At 23.2% G+C, this 25,099-nt stretch overlaps 1 protein-coding gene across 1 annotated transcript in view; it reads right to left on the reverse strand.

The window, feature by feature from the left end:
- The window catches only part of LOC127283092 (endothelin-converting enzyme 1-like), a 54,330-nt gene extending 29,949 nt beyond the window's left edge, over positions 1-24,381 (reverse strand). The window contains exons 1-2 of the mRNA XM_051307768.1: positions 23,926-24,381; positions 16,053-16,099 (exon numbers count right to left, since the gene is read on the reverse strand). Of these exons, the coding sequence (XP_051163725.1) occupies positions 16,053-16,064 (12 nt within the window). The 5' untranslated portion in view covers positions 16,065-16,099; positions 23,926-24,381. The remainder of the gene's footprint in view (positions 1-16,052; positions 16,100-23,925) is intronic.
- Positions 24,382-25,099: the final 718 nt, after the last annotated feature.

The following is a 25,099-nucleotide window of genomic DNA, read 5'->3' on the forward strand; positions in this document are numbered from 1 at the left end:
TATTATTTTGCGAGAAATTAACCTGCGGAGAATATTTACATGTGAAATCACATAACAGTTACATGACCTTAAGGGTGCTTATCCCCATTAATATAACCTCAAACTAAAAAGTTGTTTTTAACTACAAATAAAACTATAAAATAAAATTAAGTTTATCAAATTCATTAACCATTATTTAACAAAAATATACTAAATCAGAATATTGTAAAGAATCTTTCAAAGAGATAAATTACAACAAATTTTAATCAAAATTAATTTTTTTTTAAATTGTACAACTGGATCTTTTGAATTTTGGTGAAATAAATTTTAAATAAACACACAAAAAAATACCAGTGTTATTTTACTACGTCGGATGTTGGAAAAAAGTAACCACGCGTCGGACGCAATAAAAAAAATGTTTTTTAATAAAGTTGTAAATTTATAAACCGGAAAAATTAGGAAACGAAACTTAGGGACGCATATGATTATGTTCTAAAAATCATTAGTTAGAATTTTCATTTTATGGAATATCATTTGTCATAGGGTCAGCCGGGGTAAATCCGAACGCTAATTATTTCAGCTTAATTAAAATTTTTAAAAATAAGTTCGATATGAGAATTTTTACCTCAGATCCTCTTCAAGAGATTCTAAGTATTATCCCATTTTTCGTTTGTTAATTATTAGCAACAGCATAAACAAAGATAACGAGTATTGCAAAAAAGATTGAAAATCAAAGATGACACTCTTTCAGTATTTTGTCTCGTATTTGAAGAAAAAGAAGCTAAAAATTTATTTTATTATTTATAATTGTTTGTTATGAATACTAGAACAGAAACTATTTTTCATTTTTGCCTTCTGTAAAATTTTATTAATAATATCAGACCGTTCGTATTTACCCAGGAAAATTGGAAGACCGGGGGGTAAATCCGAACGGTATTTTCAATAATTTTTTTTTACATCAGAGCCATACAAAATTGTTTTTATTTCATTACACTATTATTTTAACATTATAAAAGTACATAGAAAAAAGTTTTTCTTTCTATACGTATCCTCGTTAGTAATTAATAAGCAGAAACTTAATCTCTGTTCTCTCGAAGGAGTGTTTCAATTTTTTTGCCAAATGGTTTGTTGAAAAAAGTTTTTCAGGATCTTAATAAAATTTGGTATTCTACGGTTTTTGGGGTCGCTGATTACCAATTTGACGTCAGTTTTTCAAAATTCAAAATGTCGGACGAGAATTAAAAAATTCATTGGATTCGCTCGAAAATTGTTACTCGGGGGGTTTCAGGGTCGCTGATTACGAATTTGGAGTTAGCAAATTTCATCATATTTAAAAATAAGTTTTAGGAAAGTCCGCCATTTTGAATTTAAAAAATTTCACTTTTATTTTTGTATTTACATTCAATCACTCCAAAATACTTTCTGTAGCAAGTTTTGCAAAAATCCGTTATGATTTGATAAAGTTATTGAAGGTTTTAATTGTGTAATGCATTTTAATTTTTAACCTGTTTGATTTTTGTATTTATATATGATGCATTATTACATAATAGGTTTATTATCGTATTTTTTTGAGTTTTTATATAAGTTTAACAATTGCAATACTTTAAATTTATTTTCCCTAAGATTTTTCTGAAATACAGTGGCGTTCGTATTTACCCCGGTATTTTAGGAAAGTTGCAAAGTATCAAGGTAAATACGAACGCTAAGTTTCCTGTGATTGTAATTTATCAAAAAATTTTGCTACCTCATAAAATTGTTCTATGGAAGTAAAGTAACAACTTCATGCACCAGAATACCGGAAGTATTTTTTTTTTAAAGAAAAAACTTATGTTATTGTTGAAATTTACTAAAAGCGTTCGGATTTACCCCGGTTGACCCTAATTATTTTTGAGCCGAATTTTTATTTGTTCGAATTAGTGTTTTGCAGAATTTTTATCAAAACGATTTTCTATATTCATCATTTAACAGAATTTCTAATTGATAGAATTTTCATTTGTCCAAAATTTCAAATGGTCGAACAAACAATCGACAGAAAGATTTCGGCACGATTTTTTAAATTAACCAATCAAAAATTATCCATAAAATTGTGATTGGTTGATTTTAAAAATCGTGCCGAAATCTTTCTGTCGATTGTTTGTTCAGCCCAATTGCAATTTTGGACAAATGAAAATTCTAGCAATTAGAAATTCTGTTAAATGATTTTTCGGTTAAGTTAAAATTCTGTAGTATGAAAAATAGGTTATATGGAAATTATATCAAATAATAATTCGAACAAATGAAAATTCATCTGAAAGAATAAAATGAAAATTCGATGCAATGAAATTCTACCCAATAAAAATTCTTTAAAATGCCTATTATGTTAAATGAAAATTCGAGCAAATAAAAATTCGAACAAATAAAAATTCTGTGAAGTGAATTTTCGGTTATATAAAAATTCTTTAATATAGAAAATCGATTTGATGAAAATTCTGCAAAATACTAATTTGAACAAATAAAAATTCTTTTCAAAAATAATTATGACAAATGAAATTCCATAAAATGAAAATTCTAACTAATTTTTGAAACATATAATCATACGTCCCAAAAATTAGTGTAAATATTTTTATGTTGCTTAGTTTATTATAATTTTGATCTCCCATTTTTCCCACTTTTGTTCTCGTAGTTTGCATCTGTTATGCATTTCCGTGTGTAAAATGGAATGCAAGGATAACTTCTCGTTTTATTTATATATCTATATTTCATTGTATAAAGGCAATAATTTCTACTATATTTATTATTATAATTATAAAGCATCAGTTGTTATAATAAATCTCGAGTACTTGGTAATTTGAAATTCGTTTTTTTTTCGTAAAGAAATTCTTTATTTATATATATTTGAAAATATAGTATTTAGCAGTTGTTATGAGCGTCTTATAAAATTATGTAAGTAAAAGAAATATTAGATAATGGATATACGGACATCTCAATGAAGTGATCTTAATTTGTTCAATATCGACAATCTTTTCATTATCTCAATCGACCTTCCTGATGTCTATAGTAAAACTATATAGTCTTAGTTCTCGAGGATCTTAAACAATTGCCGCGCGAATTTCCAGTTTATTGTTGAACAAGGATTTTAATACCTCAAGAGTATAATTTTTTTTTCTGAGTAGCTGTCTTCATTGTATAAAATGTATATATATATGTTTTTAAATACTTTTTCCTCGCTATATATCAAAGTCTTTTATTATACCATTGGAATTCACAAGAATCGTTTTATTGTGTATAGGAATAAGTATTCTGTATTGGACATTATTTTCTTTACTTTGATTATTATTTTTGAGTATTTTGGCATTATTACACAAATATAATACTTACATGGAAAGAAAGGAATCTATCAAAATTAGTATAACAAGAAATAAATTATTATTGCTTTGACAACGAATAAGTTTTCTGTGATAAATGCAATATCAGTCAAAATTTGTAAAAATTAACTATCACAGCAAACTTATTTGTCCTCACAACAAATTTTTTCGCTATCCTTATTTTAACCAACGTAATTTAAAGTCACAGCAAATAATTCGCTGCGACAGCAAACTCATCCTTCTACACAGAAAAAAATTTATTTGATTGAAATAATTGGTTGTCTATTATCAAATAAATATTTATTTGAGTCAACAAAATTGTATTTGTTTCAAATTCAGAAATTATTTGGTTTAAGTATAAATATTTTTTTTGATAATAGTCAAGTAACCGATTTTTTGAATCAAATAAAAAATTTTTTTTTTCATTAATACAGAAAAGAAATCAATAAAAAATTGGTGTTATAATTTATTCACATATATGATATCATTATTTCTCATTTTGGCTAAATGAACCATTGTTGAATGCTAATGGAAATCTACCCTTGACCAGTAAAATATAGAAGCATTTTGAGATGTATGAGGAAGTAAAAAAAAAATAATTTAAAGGAGTATAAATGATTTTCATGGACAACTTCTTTTTTAAGAATAGATTATAATTGATTAATTTAATTTAATTTAATTATTTTAATTTATAGTTGGGTTTCATTTAGAAATATATTGAATTCATTATTTTATTCGATAGTTGCTTTTATATTATTTTAGTCGATTCATTGATTCTGTTGATTTCATTAAAATTAATTTTAATTGAGTCATTAAAGATAATTGAAAAAAATTCTTTTGTTTCTAACATATTACAAATTTTTGTATATACTTATGTTAAAGAATATTTTGAACATTATAATGAAAGAGGATAAATATGCATGTAATATTTTTCAAAAAAATCTTTTATGTAATTCAACATTTTTTTTTACATAATTCATAATTATTTTATTAATTGTATATCTATATCTAATTATCAGCCATATTTATTAATTGATAATGTATATATAGATGATTTTGATTTGGTATAGAACGATAAAATATATTTTTAGTTGATTTATTAATTTTAAATATTGTACATGTGGTTATTAAAAAATGCTTTATTGCCCCTTTAATAATGGCTTTTCGGTTTACTTTGATGTATATCTTTGTACGATTGAAAATAAAAAATAATTAACTTTTATTGTATTAAATTATATTTTTTAAAAATTGAAATCATTTTTATCATCCATAAAAATTAGCATAAATAAATAAAACGTTAAATTAGTAAATTTAAAAATAAATTTAAGAGGTGGTATCAGTGTAATTTTAAGCTTTTGAAATTTTCATTGTTGCAGAATGTCAATTTATTTTTCGACTTTACTAACAGTATAAAAAGACTATGAAAATTTAGAAACAAAAATTTGTTATTGAATTAATTTTATAATCGAACTTAAAATTCCAGAAAAAGTGAAATTTAAACTTCTTTCATAATTTTTAATATTTTTCATTGATAATTTTAATTTTTAATTTTTAAATTTTGATAACGTAAAACATTTTTAGATCCTAAATAATGTTATAGAAAAAAAATGTTTGTCTAATTCTTTAATACAAAAAAAAAAAATTAAAAATTTTAATGGGTTAAAATTTTAGTGGTCCCCCCCTTGTTAAAAGAAAATTAAAAAAAATTTGAGTCTCTAAATCTTATAATTTTTAATTAAAATGTTACAATAATTTCTAAAGTAAAGTCATAAATAAAGAGATGCTACTTTCGTTTTATGTGAAACTAAATGATATTGAACTGAGAAGCACATTAATCTTTATCGCAATGGACGGAAGCTATATTCTCAGATCTCTATATTACATTATAACTAGATCAAGAATTGGTTCATTTCTATGGAATGTTCTTTGTGTCAAAGAGATAAACGTTCATTATAGACCTAAAAATCCAGTTCGGGAAAAATTATTAATTTGTGTTGAAAAAAACAAATTATAATTTGTTTTTTTGAAATCAGTTACGCGAAATCATCGTACTTAAAAAGTTAATTAAATCGAATATTGTTTACATTTTTTTTTCTTCTATTAAAAGTTTTCTGGAACTCATTTGAATAACAATATATTTTGAGGCTGTAAAAAAATTACACATTATGTACTTTTATAATCATTCAAATACGTTATGGAAAAATGTAAATTAATTTATGAGTCAATGATCTCTAAAGTGAGAGATAATTATGTGTATTTACGTTTTAAATTGATTTTATTACTATTCAATGAATATATACTTGTTTGGTTTAGTTGCTTTAATTATATTTTCAAGAAATTTTTTTTTTTTTTTTTTTTTTTTTTGATAATGGAAGATTGTAAATAGAATATTTTTTATATATTTATTTTTAAATTATTATTTTTTCGGCATATTTTATGATCAATTTATTAATCGTTTTCATTTTTGCTTTATCAGTAAAAAAAAATAACTTAAAAATATAGTCAAATTTTATCCATTTTTGGATAAAATAACTTTTTTAAATTTATGAAATATTACAAACAATTGCTTAAAGATTTTCTGTAGCAGAATTTAGCAGAATTTTCATTCAATAGAATTTTAAGAGATTCAAATTTTTAAATGTCAGAATTTCCAATTTTATAGAATTTTTACTAAAACGTCGAATTTGAATCGATAAAGTTGTCCCTTTCATTTGTCATAATTATTATTGAGACGAATTTTTATTTGTTCGAATTAGTATTTTGCAGAATTTTCATCAAAACTATTTTTTATATTACCTACAGAATTTTTACATAACCGAAAATCCATTTCACACAATTTTTATTTGTCAGAATTTTTATTTACTTGAATTTTCATTTAACATAATAGGCATTTTAAAGCATTTTTATTGCACAGAAAATTAAAAGGCATTAAAATAAGCTGCAACGCTTATTATTTTAATTCAATTTTGCTTATTTTAATCCATGTTGGTATTAAAATAAGCAAAATTGTATTAAAATAATAAGCGTTGCAACTTATTTTAATACCTTATAATTTTCTGTGATAGATAGAATTTCATTGTATAGAATTTTCTTTCAGATGAATTTTCATTTCTTCGAATTATTATTTTATATAATTTCCATATAACCGATTTTTCTTACTACAGAATTTTTACTTAACCCAAAAATCATTTAACAGAATTTCTAATTGATAGAATTTTTATTTGTCCGAAATCTGCAAATGGCCGAACAAACAATCGACAGAAAGATTCAGCACGATTTTTAAAATTTCGAACAAATGAAAATTTTATCAATTAGAAATTCTGTTAAATGATTTTTCGGTTAAGTTAAAATTCTGTAGTAAGAAAAATCGGTTATATGGAAATTATATCAAATAATAATTCGAATAAATGAAAATTCATCTGAAAGAAAATTCTATACAATGAAATTCTACCCAATAAAAATTCTTTAAAATACCTATTACGATAAATGAAAATTCGAGCAAATAAAAATTCGCACAAGTCACATAATATGCATTTGGTCAAAAGTTATGGAGCCATAAACAACAAGATGCCCACAACAGGCATATATATATATATATATGTCGTAGGCCGATAGACATTTCAGGCCGTTAGCTAAAATCCTGGCTTATATTCTAATGGCCGGCCAGTAGAATACTGCGCTAATGGGCTACTAGACTGACATTCTTCAGGCCGTTAGAAGAAACTTTGTTTACATTATAATTCAACACACGTTAATTAATATAAATATTAGTAATTGCCTAATGAGGAAACGAGGTAGGTATTGTTCTTACATTTACCAAAAAGAATAATTTTGAAAATAAGTTTTAGTTTTCAAATAACTTTTGTTTAATTCAGTCACAATATGACCGAAAATATTGAAAATCGTGGTGAATTTGAAGCTAAATTGTTCAGCTTTTATGACAAAAATGCATCAAGTAATAGGTCAGTGTGGAATAAAATGCACGAGTTAAACGTTATTACATCTCTTAAAGAATGTGAAGAAAAAAAAACAAAAAAAGTTATCATTATCACTATTGGAAATTGTATGAACTGTTTAAAATCGGAAGTGAAATGCGCGTAATTCTAAAAAGAAGTGATCCTAGTGAACCCACAATTTTTATGGTAGCAATTGAGGATTATTATGACAAGCTTTCGGAAGCACACGTTCACACAGGTCACGGTGGCCGAGATAAGATGATGTTTTATGTTAAACATAAATGGAAACTATCAAAAATAGCTTGCTAAATGTTCGTTTCCTTTTGCAAAACTTGCAACAGAAAGCGTGCGGGTCCAAAAACTGGAGTTCTTATTAAACCCATTGTTTCCGACGGATTTAATATGCGGGGATAGGTGGACCTTATTGACTTCCAGTCATGCCCTGATGGGGATTATAAGTGGTTGTTAAATTTTCAGGACCATGCTACAAAATTTGTACATCTTCGACCACTAAAATCTAAGCACGCAATAAATGTAGCGCAAGAACTTAAAAAGATTTTTTTTTTCGTGGGGCGCTCCGAAAATAATTGTTTCTTTTAATGGCCTAAAAATTGTCAGGCTAGTAGCCATCCAGCAAATTATTCGGCTAATGGCCTATGCTATTGTCTACTGGCCGGCCATTAGAATATAAGCCAGGATTTTGGCTAACGGCCTGAAATGTCTATCGGCTTACGACATATATATATATATATATATGTGCCATTCCAGGAGTTTTTTAGCACTTTTCGGAGTAACCTTTCCAAATTAAATGAAACATTTTTTTATTAATATTTATTAATATAAAGGTCCAAAAAAATCACTTTTTAAGTAAAAACAATTGTTTATTTAAAAAATACAACAATAAATAATGCAAAAAATTCACTTTTTTCCTGCAACTCCAAATAAATTGGTTTAAAGATCAAAATTTTCCTTATCTTTCAAGCTTTAATACCGCACAAGAAACATTGAGTCCGGGAAAATATTCAACTCACAATTTTTTAAACAATGTTTGTTTACTTTTTTGTATTTTATTTACTGTGAAACGTCTGCTAAAGCTGCGCGCGACGTTTGGAAGTTGTCGCTTTCCTTATTGAGCAGAAGCTCATTACACTAGCGTAGTAGAAAGCATGTTGTGTGAAAAGTGAGGTTATGTTGTCATTAAACGAAACGTAAAAATTTCTGGTTATCACATTGAATGGTTTTTAATTATCTACTTTGCAGTAAAAAATCATAAAAAGCATTTTTGAAGGATAAAAAACCTCACTTTTCACACAACATGTTTTTTTACTACGCTAGTGTAATGAGCTTCTGCTCAATAAGGAAAGCGACAACTTTCAAACGTCGCGCGCAGCTTTAGCAGACGTTTCACAATAAATAAAATACAAAAAAGTAAACAAACATTGTTTAAAAAATTGTGAGTTGAATTGTGGCACATATATATATATATATATATATATATCTTATATCTAATAAAATTTATTTAAAATGAAAATTGTAACCATTTTTTTTTCATATGGGAAATTCATGCGCCTCATATATAATTTTTTTTTATTATTCTTATTCACTTTGAAAACGATATGATTCATTGTAACTGTATACTTGATATCTCGTGCCTCGTCTTATATATAGTGCGCATTTTATTCTCTTATCAAATTTTATTGAAACATTTAAAGTTTAAGAGAATTATATAAAACATTTATATACAACGTAATAGAGGACAATGCCTACTGTTCATCATTGTAAGTCCCGGTACGGTCCTTATAATGGAAGCACTACTAACAATGTAAAATTGTCAACGGACGCGTCGCGTTATATACTATATATATATGTTTTATGACGTTTACGTTCAATGACAAAGTCAATGCCTTTGATAACATTTTGTTTTTAAACTTCTCTAAGATTTACACATGACCCTTTAGATGCTCTGATAATATTGTACAATTATTTATGTATAAATATCTTCCTACTATTCTGTATACATAATAAAATCAGAGCATTAACGCGTTCACATTAAAATTTATTCAAAATCAATTATTCCTGCACATGAATGGAATATTCATTAAATTTTCAATCGATTGTAATTGCATTGCACGTATATTTCGAGAATTATTTTTTATAACATAAGAAAGGAAGTGTAAATTTCTCAAATATATATATATATATATATCTTTGTGATGATTTTAATCACAATATTTAAAATGTATCAACTGATGTTTAAAAATTATGGATGTACTTTTGTTTTCTTTGTTGATTTCTTTTTCAACAATAACAAATCTTTTATTACTTATTTAGATCCTTATATGGATGTTGTTTTTTTTATCAACTGTTATTGTTTTATTTATTTTTTTTACTTTACAGAAATTTTAAGTACTGAATTTTTAAGTCACCGAATTTTTTTTAATACAAAATTTCTCTTTACTCAATATTGTTTACTTAAAAAATACTAATTTAAGAGCATTTGAACCTTCGTGACGTCACAAATCATGGCGCATGACACGCAAACTTCTCAGGTATGTGAAAAGCACAATTTTGAATATTTTTTAAAAAAACCTTTTGGAAAATGTTCAGAATAACATAAACTCTGTCTGTTATGTGCGGAAAATTCGAAATTTTGCGTATAAAACGTTTTTTAAACAATGTTTAAGTTGGTTGTCACAAGTAAGGAAAAATACACGAATTGCTTATATGTAGGCATTGTTTAAAAAACGTTTTAAACGCAAAATTTTGAATTTTTCGCACATAACAGACAGAGTCTGTGTTATTCTGAATATTTTCCAAAAGGTTTTTTTAAAAAATATTCAAAATTGTGCTTTTCACATACCTGAGAAGTTTGCGTGTCATGCGCCATAATTTGTGACCTTAACATTGTTTAAAAAACGTTTTAAACGCAAAATTTTGAATTTTTCGCACATAACAGACAGAGTCTATGTTATTCTGAACATTTTCCAAAAGGTTTTTTTAAAAAATATTCAAAATTGTGCTTTTCACATACCTGAGAAGTTTGCGTGTCATGCGCCATGATTTGTGACGTCACGAAGGTTCAAATGCTCTTAATCCAATTTTAATTTTGCATAATATTTTCAATCAACATTAAATCTCAACAAATAAATAGCAAATTTTAAGTGATTCGAATTTTTAAATTCAAAAATTTGCAATTAGCCAAATCTTCATTTGTCCGAATTTTTATTTGTATACGGATTATTATTTGAAAGAATCGAAAATCGAAGATTTCGGCGCAAATTTAAAAATTAATCAATCAGAAATTTATTAAGAAAATTATGATAAGTGAATTTTTAAAATTCACGCCAAAATTTTTCTGCCGATTGTTTGTCATTTGCAGATTTTGGACAGATGAAAATTTTTTCATTTATTAAGAATATTCTATTAAATAATAATTCGTATGAATAAAAAATTCGAACAAATGAAGATTTGGCAAATTGCAAATTTTGCATTGAAAATTTTAATAAAATTCTTAAAAATGAAAATTCTAACTAATGAGTTTTATATGTAATCATATAAGCCTCAAATTTCAGTAAATAAATTTGTTCTAACAATATTAATTATATCAGATTTAATCTTTTGATTAAAATTTTCATTGAATATATTACAATGAAATTTTAGATTTGAGGAGCTGGAAAGTAAAACTCGCTCTCCGCTCGGATGGACTCCGTAGAGCCAGTCAAACATTTGAAAAAGTGATGAAAATTGAAATTCAAAATTTTGAATTTTGAAAAGTACTACATTATAGGAAATTAAAAGGCGCATCTTTTTTTCCTTTGAAATTTTTTTATAAAACGAATATTTTAGTTTCTAGAGGCCAAAAACTGAGAAATTTAAATTGTTAAATTTAATTAAGTTTTAAAACATAAATCATCGTATCTCCGACAATTATTAATGAATTTGATTCAAATTTGAGATGTACACGTAATAGGGTCTACTAAAGGCGACAAAATAATGAAAAATTAAAAAATCATTAATTGTTTAAATTTTTTTTAATAAAAATTGTGACCAGTTGATAATAACGTTTTCTTACTTTCATCGACAAAAAGTCTGCGGGGAACTTTTTAGTTTAGAAAACTTCCAGTGAGACATTTGTTTATTACTATATAAGGAAGTTTTCTGTAAAATATTAAACCAATTCATTGAAAACTTTAAAAATTATTCAAGTTTTAAGAAAGCGCGGTCGACGCGCAAGTAAGTCCTAACGCTATTCGTACAGACAGCTGTTCCGTGCATGAAATATAATTAGATTTTCACATTAAAGTATAAATTTCTTTATTATTATTATTATTATTATTGCCTATTCAGAATTAAAGTTTGTTGACAATTAATACTACAATGTTCAATTCTGTAATTACCATGTTATTTTATTGAACAAATATAATTTACAAATTTTTTGGCATTTTGAATAAATGGAAAATTATATGTATTTTAAAAATGATGCTAATAATACATTTTTTTGTTATTATTTATTAACAAACAGTTCAACAGTTTCTTTGTATATACATTGTTAATGTTAAATTTTTTTATTACCTTATATTTACTAAACTTTTTAAAACAATTTTAATAAAGTAATTCTATTATAAAAAGGTTACACCAAACTTTCTAAAGTTTATAAAACTGAACAATCCTAAAACCAAAATTTTATTTTATATAATTAAAATTGAATTAAAAAAAATTTATTTTACAGAACGTTAATTTTCCATTTATCCAAAATGCCAAAAAATTTGTAAATTATATTTGTTCAATAAAATAACATGGTAATTACAGAATTGAACATTGTAGTATTAATTGTCAACAAACTTTAATTCTGAATAGGCAATAATAATAATAATAATAATAATAAAGAAATTTATACTTTAATGTGAAAATCTAATTATATTTCATGCACGGAACAGCTGTCTGTACGAATAGCGTTAGGACTTACTTGCGCGTCGACCGCGCTTTCTTAAAACTTGAATAATTTTTAAAGTTTTCAATGAATTGGTTTAATATTTTACAGAAAACTTCCTTATATAGTAATAAACAAATGTCTCACTGGAAGTTTTCTAAACTAAAAAGTTCCCCGCAGACTTTTTGTCGATGAAAGTAAGAAAACGTTATTATCAACTGGTCACAATTTTTATTAAAAAAAATTTAAACAATTAATGATTTTTTAATTTTTCATTATTTTGTCGCCTTTAGTAGACCCTATTACGTGTACATCTCAAATTTGAATCAAATTCATTAATAATTGTCGGAGATACGATGATTTATGTTTTAAAACTTAATTAAATTTAACAATTTAAATTTCTCAGTTTTTGGCCTCTAGAAACTAAAATATTCGTTTTATAAAAAAATTTCAAAGGAAAAAAAGATGCGCCTTTTAATTTCCTATAATGTAGTACTTTTCAAAATTCAAAATTTTGAATTTCAATTTTCATCACTTTTTCAAATGTTTGACTGGCTCTACGGAGTCCATCCGAGCGGAGAGCGAGTTTTACTTTCCTGCTCCTCATTTGATGACGAGGGTACATATTATATATATGTATATATACTATGTATATACACGAATTTGTGTCAAGTGCTGATTTTACCATTGACTATATAGAATTTCCCAAGCAATTTTGAGCTCTCTCACTTTAGAGACGAATGATCATATATATACGCTCCACTTCTTTTCAACGAAACAATTGGTTTAAACGTGGTTATATCTTTAAACATAGCGAAAAGGTCAATGTGCGCCTTAAAATTATATATATATATATATATATCAACTAAATTTTAAAGAAATTCGACAATAAAAAATTCATTATTTATATTGCCGTAGAATAACAAAATTCAAAAAATAAATTTCAGAAATTGTTTTATAATAGTAAAAATAAAAAATATTTCAATAAAAAATTATCAATAGATTAATTTTTTATATTATCTACAAAAATCGAAATTGAAAATTTTTTTTTTCCATACACTACAAAAAAAAATTAATTTGTTTCAAATAATCGGTTACTTGATTATTATTAAATAAATATTTACTTGAACCAAATAATTTTTATTTCTATCAATTAAATGGTATTTGTTTTAAATACAGTAGAAATTATTGATTATTTAATGCAAATAAAAAAATTATTTGATTTAAGTAAATATTTATTTGATAATAGTCAAGTAATCGATTATTTGAATCAAATAAATTTTTTTTTCAGTCTATAAAATTTTTATTAACTTCGAATTATTAATATTATTATTATTTTTCTAAAAATAAAAAAAAAAATTGTAATTATAATTTAATTCTTCAGGTGTCCGTGACAAGTAGTGCAGGTCACTGGATGCAGTTACTTTACTAGTAAAAGAGATGATTAACTGAACAACGGAAGTTCTAAACTGACACTTGTAATCAAAACAAAACTGAATATTGTTTTTGCTACTTTGATATATGTATTTATGTATATCAGAAAATAGAATATTTCTCAATTTATTTTTAATATTAACAATATAACACGTTATGTTTACAATATTGTTTATAATATATTATTAATATCTGATATAAATAATTTATTATTAATTTGTTAAATTAATAAAAATCTAAATTGATAATAATCTCGTCAATTTGTTGAATAAATAAAAAAATTAATTAATATCTATTAAAAATTCATTATTAGTATATTATTATTAAAGAAAAATATTAGTTTGATTTAAAATATATATTTTCGTTTTTTTTTTTTTTAAATAAAAGTCTACATTTAGAATTTAATTTAAAGACCAAGTTGCGTGAAGAGTTAATCTTGTTCATATATAACTTTTAATTAAATTCACTCCAGTGCAAAGCACCTTTTACAGTGACACTTGATGGATTAATTTAATTTCAATAATTGTCGCATGAATATAGCTTGATTAATAATTGTCTAACTTTATATAGACAGATTCTTTCGGAATTTATAATTAAATAAGAAATTTTACTATTATTCTTAGGTTTTTAACATATATTTATATTATTATAGTTGAAAATTTGCGATATATAGTAGAAAAAGTGAATTGTTTTTAATTTATTTTTTTATTAATATAATTATATATTTAATTCATATTTGTTAAAAAATAAAAAATAAATAAAATTTTAAGGGGCGTATGAATTTTCCATCAAAATCATTAATTAGAATGTTTATTTTCAATTATTTTATTAGTAACAACAATTTTTTCAACGAATTTTAAATTTGCAAAATTAAAATTTGACTGATTTTCTTTTCATACGAATTTTTAAATTAACAAAATTTTTAGTTACCGAATTTTTGTTTGGCAGAATTTTTATTTTACAATAATTTTCTTTACATGATTTTTTATAATTAAAAGAATTTAAATTTAAGCGAATTTTAATTTAAAAGAATTTTCATTCAATCGAACTTTATGTGATTTGAATCTTTATATAACTGAAATTCCAATTCACCGAATTTTTATTTGTCCGAATACTATAATTGATAAAATTTTTAAGATGCCGAATTTTCATTTGTCCAAAATTACAAATGGCTAAACAAATAAACCGACAAAAAGATTTTGGCGCGATTTTAAAAATTCGAGCAATCACAATGTTTTTATTAATTTCTGATTGGTCGAATTTTAAAAATCTTGCCGAGATCTTGGAACGCATGATTATGTTTTAAAAATCATTAGTTAGAATTTTCATTTTATGGAATTTTTATTTGTTCGAATTAGTATTTTGTAGAATTTTCATTAAAACGATTTTCTGCATTACAGAATTTTTATTTGTTTGAATTTTGATTTCACAGTTTTTCTGAGGATCTCAAATTTAGACCATAAAGTGTATCAAATTGTTGATAATGCAACGTTTTGATGCTGTTTATGGTCTCAATTTGATAACCTTAGAAAACTGTGTTGTCAGAAAATTTTATTTGCTCGAATTTTTATTTAACATAATAGAAATTTTAAAGAATTTTTATTGGTTAGAATTTCATTGCATAGAATTCTGTTTTAGATGAATTTTCATTTGTTCTAATTATTATTTGATATAATTTTCATCACTGTAAAATGAAAGGTATTAATTTAATACCGACTTTAGGTACTAAATTGTCATTTGGTTCTATTTTGATACCTAAAATCGGTACTATTTTAGTACTTTCTTTTTACAGTGATATAACCGATTTTTCATACTACAGAATTTTTACTTAATCAAAAAATAATTTAGGTAACAGAATTTCTAATTGATAGAATTTTCATTTGTCCGAAATCTGCAAATGGCCTAACAAACAATTGACAGAAAGATTTCGGCGCGATTTTTAAAATCAACCAATCAAAAATTATTCATAAAATTGTGATTGATTGATTTTAAAAATAGCGCCGAAATCTTTCTGTCGATTGTTTATTCGGCCATTTGCAATTTCGGACAAATGAAAATTCTTTATCAATTAGAAATTATGTTAAATAATTTTTCGGTTAAGTAAAAATTCTGTAGTATGAAAAATCGGTTATATGAAAATTATATCAAATAATAATTCGAATAAATGAAAATTCATCTGAAAGAAAATTTTATGCAAGGAAATATTCTATCCAATAAAAATTCTTTAAAATGCCTATTATGTTAAATGAAAATTCGAGCAAATAAAAAGCATTATTATTATGTTTTTTAATATTTTAAATATTATAATTATAACTATATTGGAAAATAATAAATTTTTGTTGTGAAATTTTTTTTTCTTTTAATTTTTAAAGTCTTATGTAACAGAAATAAAATAGAGTGCGTCCTTACCTTGTACCTCATCTTGAAAAAACTTCTTCACCCTTTTGCGTTTGATCCTGTAACAAAGACAAATCACAATCATCACTTAAAATTGTCCCAGGTCGAGGCCCTAATTGCGGGTGCGTTCCCTGTGGTGAATCATGCATCTGTTTTGCATTGAATGCGTGAGTGCACTTTTGGTATTTTTTTTCTGTTTTTTTCGTGATGACTCGAGCGACTGACGACCCTTTGAGATCAAAGAGACTGCAGAAGTAGATGTATGGTGACCCCCTTTTCCTAACTTCCCACAGGCCAAAATGCATTTTTTTTTTATTATTATAGGAATGTGTATAATTTCTTTCAGTTGCAAATTTTGTTTCGTTTAATTCAAAATTTATACACGTATCAAGGTATATTTTATAAATACAGAAATTAGTGATTCAAATAAGAATTATTTAAATATTAATTAATATTTATTTAAATAATAATATTTATATTATTATTATTTATTTAATAATAGCCAAGTAATATAGATTATTAAAATATCAAATATATTTTTTGTCAGTGTATTAATAAATTAACGAATTTTTACTTAACAGATATTTAAGGTTGCCGAATTTTTATTTAACAACATTTATTATTCTACATTCTCATTCAACAAAATAATTTTATAATTGATTCGAATTTTTAATTGGCAAAATTTTCATTTTTTCACCGAATCTGCATTTGTCCAATTAATTTTTATTTCTTTCGATAGAATTCTTTTTAAAAGAAAGGTCGAATTTTCCTTTGATAAAAATTTTTAAATAGCCGCGAATACAAACAATCGACAAAAATATTTCGGGACAAATTTAAAAATTGACCGATCAGAAATTATTTTAAACATTATGATTAATAGAATTTTAAAAATCCCGCCGAAATCATTCTGTCTGTTATTATTTGTTTGGTCAAATGAACATTCGACGTTTTGATAAGAATTCTATTAAATTAAAGTTGGTGCAAATAAAAATTTGAAGATTCGGTGAATTAAAAATTCCTAATAATAAAAATAATAATAGTAATAATAATAATAATAATAAATTTCCAAGAATATCTTAAAAATTTATAAAAATAGGTACATTAAAATTTCTTGGGTCAATTACTTAAGATAAATGAATATATAAGTTTGATAAAAATTTATCATTATTGATATCATTATATTTTATGAATGTTCCTTAAATAATAATATAAATTAGAGTATTTCATTGTTTTCGACTTTCTAATCAGAATTTAAAACTTTCAAAAGATTAAATGACCGACGAAAGCATATGTCAATGACTTTTTTTTTTTTTTTTTTTTAAATGACGTCGAATTTATTCATCTCAATATTTTCAATGCAAACATATATATTTGCATATCATATATGTTAATCTATATTATATACGCGATTTTTAAATAATATTATACACTTTTTTCATTTAAAAAAAAAAAAATGAAAGATGACATTTTTTGGAGCAATTTTTGAAAAATATTTATATTTAAAATTAATTTTTTTTTATTGAAAATTATTATCAATTTTGTCAAATAACTTTCTTATTTTCTTTTTCTAAGTAAATATTTCGTAAAAATATCTCTCTTGGATTAAAATCTGGAAAAAAATACTATCGCGTCGTCTTGCGAAGCAAATATACTAATTTTCTCTTGAGATGAAGCGTGCAAGTCTTGATTCTTCGACATTCTTTTATTTATTTTGTTCCATTTAACTTTAACTATTCACACAGAACATTTGTTTCTACATGACTAATTTTTATATATACTATATATATATATATAATAAATGCCAGTGAAATCAGTATAAAATCAAAAACTATAGTGCCGGAAAATTTAAAGTGTATGAATTCTAATTTTATGTTAAAAATTAATTAAACATAGTATAATTAATAAATATTGTAAAAAAGTAAATTGTTATAAATAGTAAGTTGTAAATTATTATTATATTATTATTATTATTATTATTATTATTATTAATTATTTATATTATTGTACCATTATTATAAGTTATATTTAATTATATTTATAATTAAATTATATGAAATGTGTAAAATTTATTAAATTTTTTTTTGTAACAAAAACTTTGTATTACAATAAAATGACAAATTACGTATGTTATAATTAATAGAAAAGAATTAAAATTATATTAAATTAAATTAAATATTTTTTTCTATTAGAGATATTATATAGGAAAAACTAATATTTATCATATTTGCGAAATAATGAAATATAAATTCAATAAGCAAAATATGTTTGCTTTAAGAATTCCTTAATGTGTTCTTCACTTTTTTTTTCTTTTTTAAATAGATAAGCTTTCATTTTCGAACGCATCTTCATAATATGTATATATGATTCGTATGTGGTTAAACATCAATTCACTCTCGTGCTTGTGACCGTGACGTGCGCATATATATATATATATGTTATATATGAGTTTTCTGTAATGCAACTGATTTTCTGTAAAGAATTATTTTCTTTTTTTCAATAATTTAGAAAAAAATTTAATGCAATAGAGCTGAAAATTTTTTTTCTTATTTTTATGCTAGTTTTCATATAAAAAAAAACGAAAATTCGGGTGCTTACGGTGTTAATTTGCTCAAAAATTTTAGAAATTGTTTTTCGTTTTTTTTTGTTTTGTATTATTTTGATCAGCTGTTATTGGCTGCGCGCGACGTTTTCTTATTTTTTCCAGTCAGTGATACCAATATGATACGTCAACTAAATATGGTGAACATAACCTCACTTTTCAGAATTATGTTGGTATCACTGACTGGAAAATAAGAAACATCGCACGCAGCTATAAAAGATTATTAAAATAATTCAAAATAACAAAAAACGAAAAACAATTTTTAAAATTTTAACACTAGAACTACATTTTTTATACATTTTGTCCCGCGGCGCTCGGTTTTTCTTGTATATCTTTCGTTAATGACTAGCTAGAGGGCTGAAATTTTCTGACTTTTATTTTTTTTGTTGAATTTAATGAGTATACCAAATTTCAGATTTTTATCATTTTTAGAACAACCTGAGATCTGAACCGGCAGACCTAGAACTACCAATGGGACATATTTTGTACCATGGTTATTAATATTGTTAAAAACAATTATTATTACAAAACTAGCTTTCGTACCCGCCTGTGGCGGGAGCGAAATCTAGTAATGTGCGCCCAACAGTATTTTCGTGCAAATAATTTTTTGTATATATAGATAGTTGATTGTTATTAAAAACTTGAACTAATAATTTTACAAATTTGTTAAATTTTAAAATTGTTTAAAATTTTAAATCTAAAAAACACATACTAAAAATATACTAATCTTTTATTTTTCTTTATCAACTTCGTAATTAATGATTTCAAATGTTTTGAATCTCTAACAGATTACAATGATTAATTTGATTTCGTTTAAGCCTTGTTTTGATAATTCTCGAACCAAATTTTTCAAACAGCATCATTATATTCTATTACCTTTTTTCATTTTTAGATTCTTTATTTCTTAAAAAGAAACATTATTTAAGAAGTTTTATGTTCTAAGCTATATATATTTGCGTTCATTTTCTTTTTGTTTCAAATTTATTTAAATTAAATATATATATTGAATGCTTATATAAAAGCATTTCAATGATATTGTTTTTTAATTCTAAAGTTAAAATTTGATTAATTGGACTCAAAAACGTAGCTAAAAAAGGTTTAGTAAAATATAAGAGAAATTATTGAATTTAAAAAATTTGATTTTTGGAATATTTCTTCACAATTTCAAATCTATCAGTTATTTTCTCAATTTTAAGGTAAAAGTGCAATTAATTAACCTCAAAAAACTTCTAAAAAAAAGTCTAGTAAAAATATGCGAAAAAATAAAAAATTTTAAAATTTCGATTTTTACAAAAAGTGCCATAACTTCCGTTCAAGTTAATATTTTTTAATGGGGTTTGGCTAAGATTTTAAGTTAGTCTAATACCTAAAAGACTGCCAAGTTTCACTTAAATCGGTCAAGCCGTTTATGCGTGATTGGCGAACAAAATATTGTGCAGACAGACAGACAGACAGAATTTTTTTTAATGCTATTTTTAGAATCCTTATGACTTGAAACGAAGAATTATATATGAATTTTTAAGTTCTAAGCAATGTACAGACAAAAGTCTAATTTTGTTAATATAGATAGATAGATTGAAAAATAATCATTTTTTACAGTTAATAGTGTTAAGCAATTTAACACCAATAACTCGAATTTTTTTATGAATATAAAAAATGTCAAAGTAGAAAAAAAAAATTTTAATCTTAAGCCATTTTATTTCGTGTAATCATTCAAAAATTTATTTTTTTCAATATTTATTTTTGTATTTTTTAAACAAACAATCAGAGCAATATTATTATTTTAGTTTTTTTTTTATTTTATTTTCTGTTAATTTTTTTTTTGTATTTTAAATTAAATAGTACAAATTGTACAAAAGGTCAGTTAAATTTTACTAAAGCTCCATTATTACTGTAAATAAATAAATAAATATACATATATATATATAGTAGAAAAAATTGTATATTTAATATAAAAATTCAATTTTGTTTCTCATTTTTCAAGAGAGTATAATATACTTTACGAGTTAATTAATATTTTCTTATTATTAAAAAAAAAAAAAAAAAAAAAAAAAACATTAAAATGAAAATGAAAAAAAAAACATTTTATTTTGTAAAAAATTATAAACAATGTTTTTATATTTAAATTAATAAGTTTTCTGTACACGTGCTCTTTGTTGTGTATATATAAAAATGTTATTTTTTTTTTTTTCTTAATAATGTATATATATAAATTTGCCTCACGAAGAAGATATAAATATGTGCCTTAAATAAGTTGACCTTATTTTTTATTATAAACAATTTTTTTTATTTTAGATATTTTTAAATTTATTAATTGTTTTAGTCATTTTATTACTTATCTTACAATAATTTATTTAAAAAAAAGTTACTTTTGAATTTGAAATTTAATTTTCTGTCAGAAATTGGAAAAAATTCAAGATTTTGAAGTTCTATTTTTTTAATAATAATTTTATAATAATAATAATAATAATAATAATAATAATAATAATAATAATAATAATAATAATAAAACGTCGAGAAAAATGACAAACACTATATTTTTTGTGAAAAGAAATTTTGAAAAAAATAATAAAATTATTTTTGGATAATTTTGACTTAAGCATTTAAACAATAATAATAATAATAAAATAATAATAATAATAATAATAATAATAATAATAATTTTTTAAAAAGAAATTGCAAACTTTTGAAGACAAAAAATAGTAAAAACTACAGTGTTAATTGTTAACAGTAATATTTTTAACCCTGTTTTAAAAGGCCAATGCGAGAATAAGAATAGTAGTAAAGAAAAAAAAAAAGTAAAACTGTCTCCGCACTAACTTCAAATGAGTTGACGCTACGCTTAGTGAAGAAGACAGTTCCGCTACCTGAAATTATATTCATTTGAAGATTTTAAATAACCCGTAAAGCTCTCTTTTTATTCTCTTTGTGAACAATTATAGAAAATCTTATTTATACCCTATACATATATATACAGTTAATACATTTTCATTAAATGAAGTTCTATTTATTACACTATTTATTTATTTATATATATATATGGATTTATTTATAATTTTTTTTAACTATTATTAATAATTTTACAAATTTATATAAAATTATTATTTTAACATAATTACAAAATAATTTTATAATTTATGTAAATTAATATTCATTGAAAAAATGTAGTTCTAAATTTAAGAATATTTTCTTGGCGCCTAAGTATATTTTCCACTCTCTAAATTTGATTTAATGAAAATTGTGAGTTACTATAATTTAAATTAGTAAGAATTTTCACTAATTTTTTAAATCATTTTTTAATAAAACTTTATAGTAAAAAAAAAATATTACTAAATAAATAAGTAACATTTTACTGAAAATTAGTGAAGTTTTAATTTTTACTAAAATTTTAGTAAAAAAAAAAAAAAAAATATTATTAAATAAAATAATAATAAATTTTACTAAAAATTAATGAAAATTTTCTACTAATTTTTAATCAATTTTTCACTAAAACTTTAGTAATGAAAATATACTATACTAAATGAAGTAGTATAATATTTTATGAAAAATTAGTAATAATTTCTACTAATTTTATTTCACTAAATTTATTACCATTTAAATTTAATTTAAATTAATGAACGAATTCTCATTAATTTAAATTATTTAGAGAGTACATATTTTACAAAAATAATTTTTTTTCTAGATTAATTAAAATTTTTTCTATCTATTGAAATTTTTTTTTCAATTTTTTTTTGTTTGTAAATATAATTTCCCTATATAGTCAGTTTAACATAAATATTTTTTTTCTAATTAACTATGATGAAAAAAAAATTCTTTTTAAAGGACAAAAAAAATTGTTGTAAAAATATTTTTCCATAATTGAGTATAATATATTGTTATAACACTATGAACAATTCATTTTTTTTTTTTTTTTTTTTTTAATATAGGAAACTACAATGTAAATATCGTAAATTTATATATAGAACATATACAGGAAATCTTGTATTCAATGCAATTAATTCAATGATCATTCTCTCATTTACACAATTCGATTCAAAGATTATATTCAAGATTCCGATAAAAAGTCGCGTCATTGTGTGAATGCGCACGTGAGTCTCACAATCAAAGTCAGTTATATATATATATATATATATATATAGTATATATGTAAAAGAAAATATATGTTAATGATACACGTGCTTTACAATGCCGGTTCGAGTATATAAATCATATATAATTTAATTTAAAGATTTTCAAAAATTTGCCATTTTTTTGCAATTTTTTTAAATTTATTTTTCTTATCAATTGTGTGATTTTATTTTATTATCAATTACATCGTAATATTTGAAAAAAAAGTTGAGGAAGTTGTTAAAAAAAGCAAGAAAAAAAATTACAATAAACCGGATGATGCATTAAAAACCAAAAATTGACATTTTTATGGATTTAAAAAATTTTTTTATTTTATTATTAATAATAATAATAGTAACAACAATAATAATAATACACTCACTGAAAAAAAAAATTTATTTTATTCAAATAATCAGTTACTTGACTATTATCAAATAAATATTTACTTTTGAACCAAATAATTTTTATTTTAATTAAATAAACTGTATTTGAACCAATAATTTCTGTTTAAAAAAAAAAACACTTTTATTGATTTAAACAAAAATTATTTGGTTCAAGTAAATATATTTATTTGATAATAATGAAATAATCCTTTATTTGTATTAAAATTAAATAAATTTTTTTTTCAGTGCTAAAAAAAGTATAATTGATTCAAGAAAATCAGTTACTTGTTCGTATTTGATTGAATAATTTTTTTTTTTAAATTCTAGAAACTTTACTTCAAACTAGTAAATTTTCTTGAATTAAGAAAAATATTAAATCAAATATGGACAAGTAAATGAATTTTTTTGATTCAATACTTTTTTTCCAGTGTAATAATAATTTTTGTTCTTATTTATATAATTAATATTTTATTATTATTGTTGTTATTATTTTTAATATAATTATAGTATAATTAATATTTTTTTTTATTGTCATTATTTTTAATATAATTATAATATAATTTATAATAATTTATTATTATTATTATTATTATTTTAAAAAAATAATCTTCTGAAAATGAAAATTTATAAAATTTTTGAACCAAGTTTCATTATAAAAACAAAATTTAACAATATTATAATTTTTAATTCACTCTCTGATTATATATGAGATGACAACGATAAAAGACAATTAGAATTCTATTTTAATCTACATAATTCAATGTTTAATTTATATATACATAAATTGCAGACTTACCAACTGGTTCTTAAGAGTAGTTTCAAGAATCACGATCTCATAGTTTCTCTTCTAATTGGAAAATGTGTGTTTCATTCAGAAAGTTTTTTTTTTTTTTTTTTTTTTATTAAAACGCGCGTGCACTTGTATACATTGACATTCACAAGTGTTGAGAAAAAATTGCGATTGTCGACTTTTTTTTTTTTTTTATTGTATACAAAATTATTTAGGAATAAAAAAATTTATTTTTCGAAATTTTTAGATGAAAAAAAGATTAGAAAAATGATTTTTATTTTAAACACAATTTTTTATTTTCATGTATGTAAATTAATGGACATTAGGTATATTATTTTTTAAACACTAGTTTCAGTTTTGAAAAAAAAAAAAAAAAAAATTCAGTTATAAGCTCAATGAATTGAGGAGGGAAATGGACCAACCACCTCAATACGTTTACGCTTTGTAGCCAATTCTCAACTAAAGCAAAGCACGACTTTGCTAGCGCGTAACTTTAATCTTTGAAATCCCCACCCTCGCATCGCAGACTCTCCTCTCCACCCTCGCTGCCTTCTTCTTCATCATGTATAAAAGTTCTTCAATGCTTCTTCGTTTATCGCATATAAAAAAGATAATATAATGACATATAAAAGTATAGCGAGCTACCGGTAATCATTTTGTATTTTCCGCATGGCCTTTTTCATATCTACCTATATATACATACTGAAAAAAAGAATTACTTTGGATTAGTGAAGAGTGTGAGCTACTAATTTATAAATTAGTAAGAATTTTCACTAATTTTTAGTCACTTTTTTACTAAAACTTTAGTAATTTAAAACTACTAAATAAAAAAAAATTTACTAAAAATTAGTAAAAAATTCTTACTAATGTGAATTAGTAGCTTACTTTTTACTAATTTAAAATGTAGAGAGTACTTCATTCAAGAAAATAATGTAATTGTCTATTATAAAGTAAATATGCATTTGAACCAAATAGGGCCCTCTTTAAATTTGAATTAGTGAAAATTGAAAAGTGAGCTACTAATTTACATTAGTATAAAATATTATAAAATTTGATTTAGTAGTTTTTAATTTTTGACTAAATTTTTAATAAAAAATGAATAAAAATTAGTGAAAATTCTTACTAAATTAAATTAGTAGCTCACTTTTCACTAATTCAAATTTAGAGAGCCGCTTGAATT

Source organism: Leptopilina boulardi, unplaced genomic scaffold (assembly GCF_019393585.1).
Source record: "Leptopilina boulardi isolate dan_hultmark-lab unplaced genomic scaffold, ZJU_Lbou_2.1 LbouV2_116, whole genome shotgun sequence".
Lineage (NCBI taxonomy): Eukaryota > Metazoa > Arthropoda > Insecta > Hymenoptera > Figitidae > Leptopilina > Leptopilina boulardi.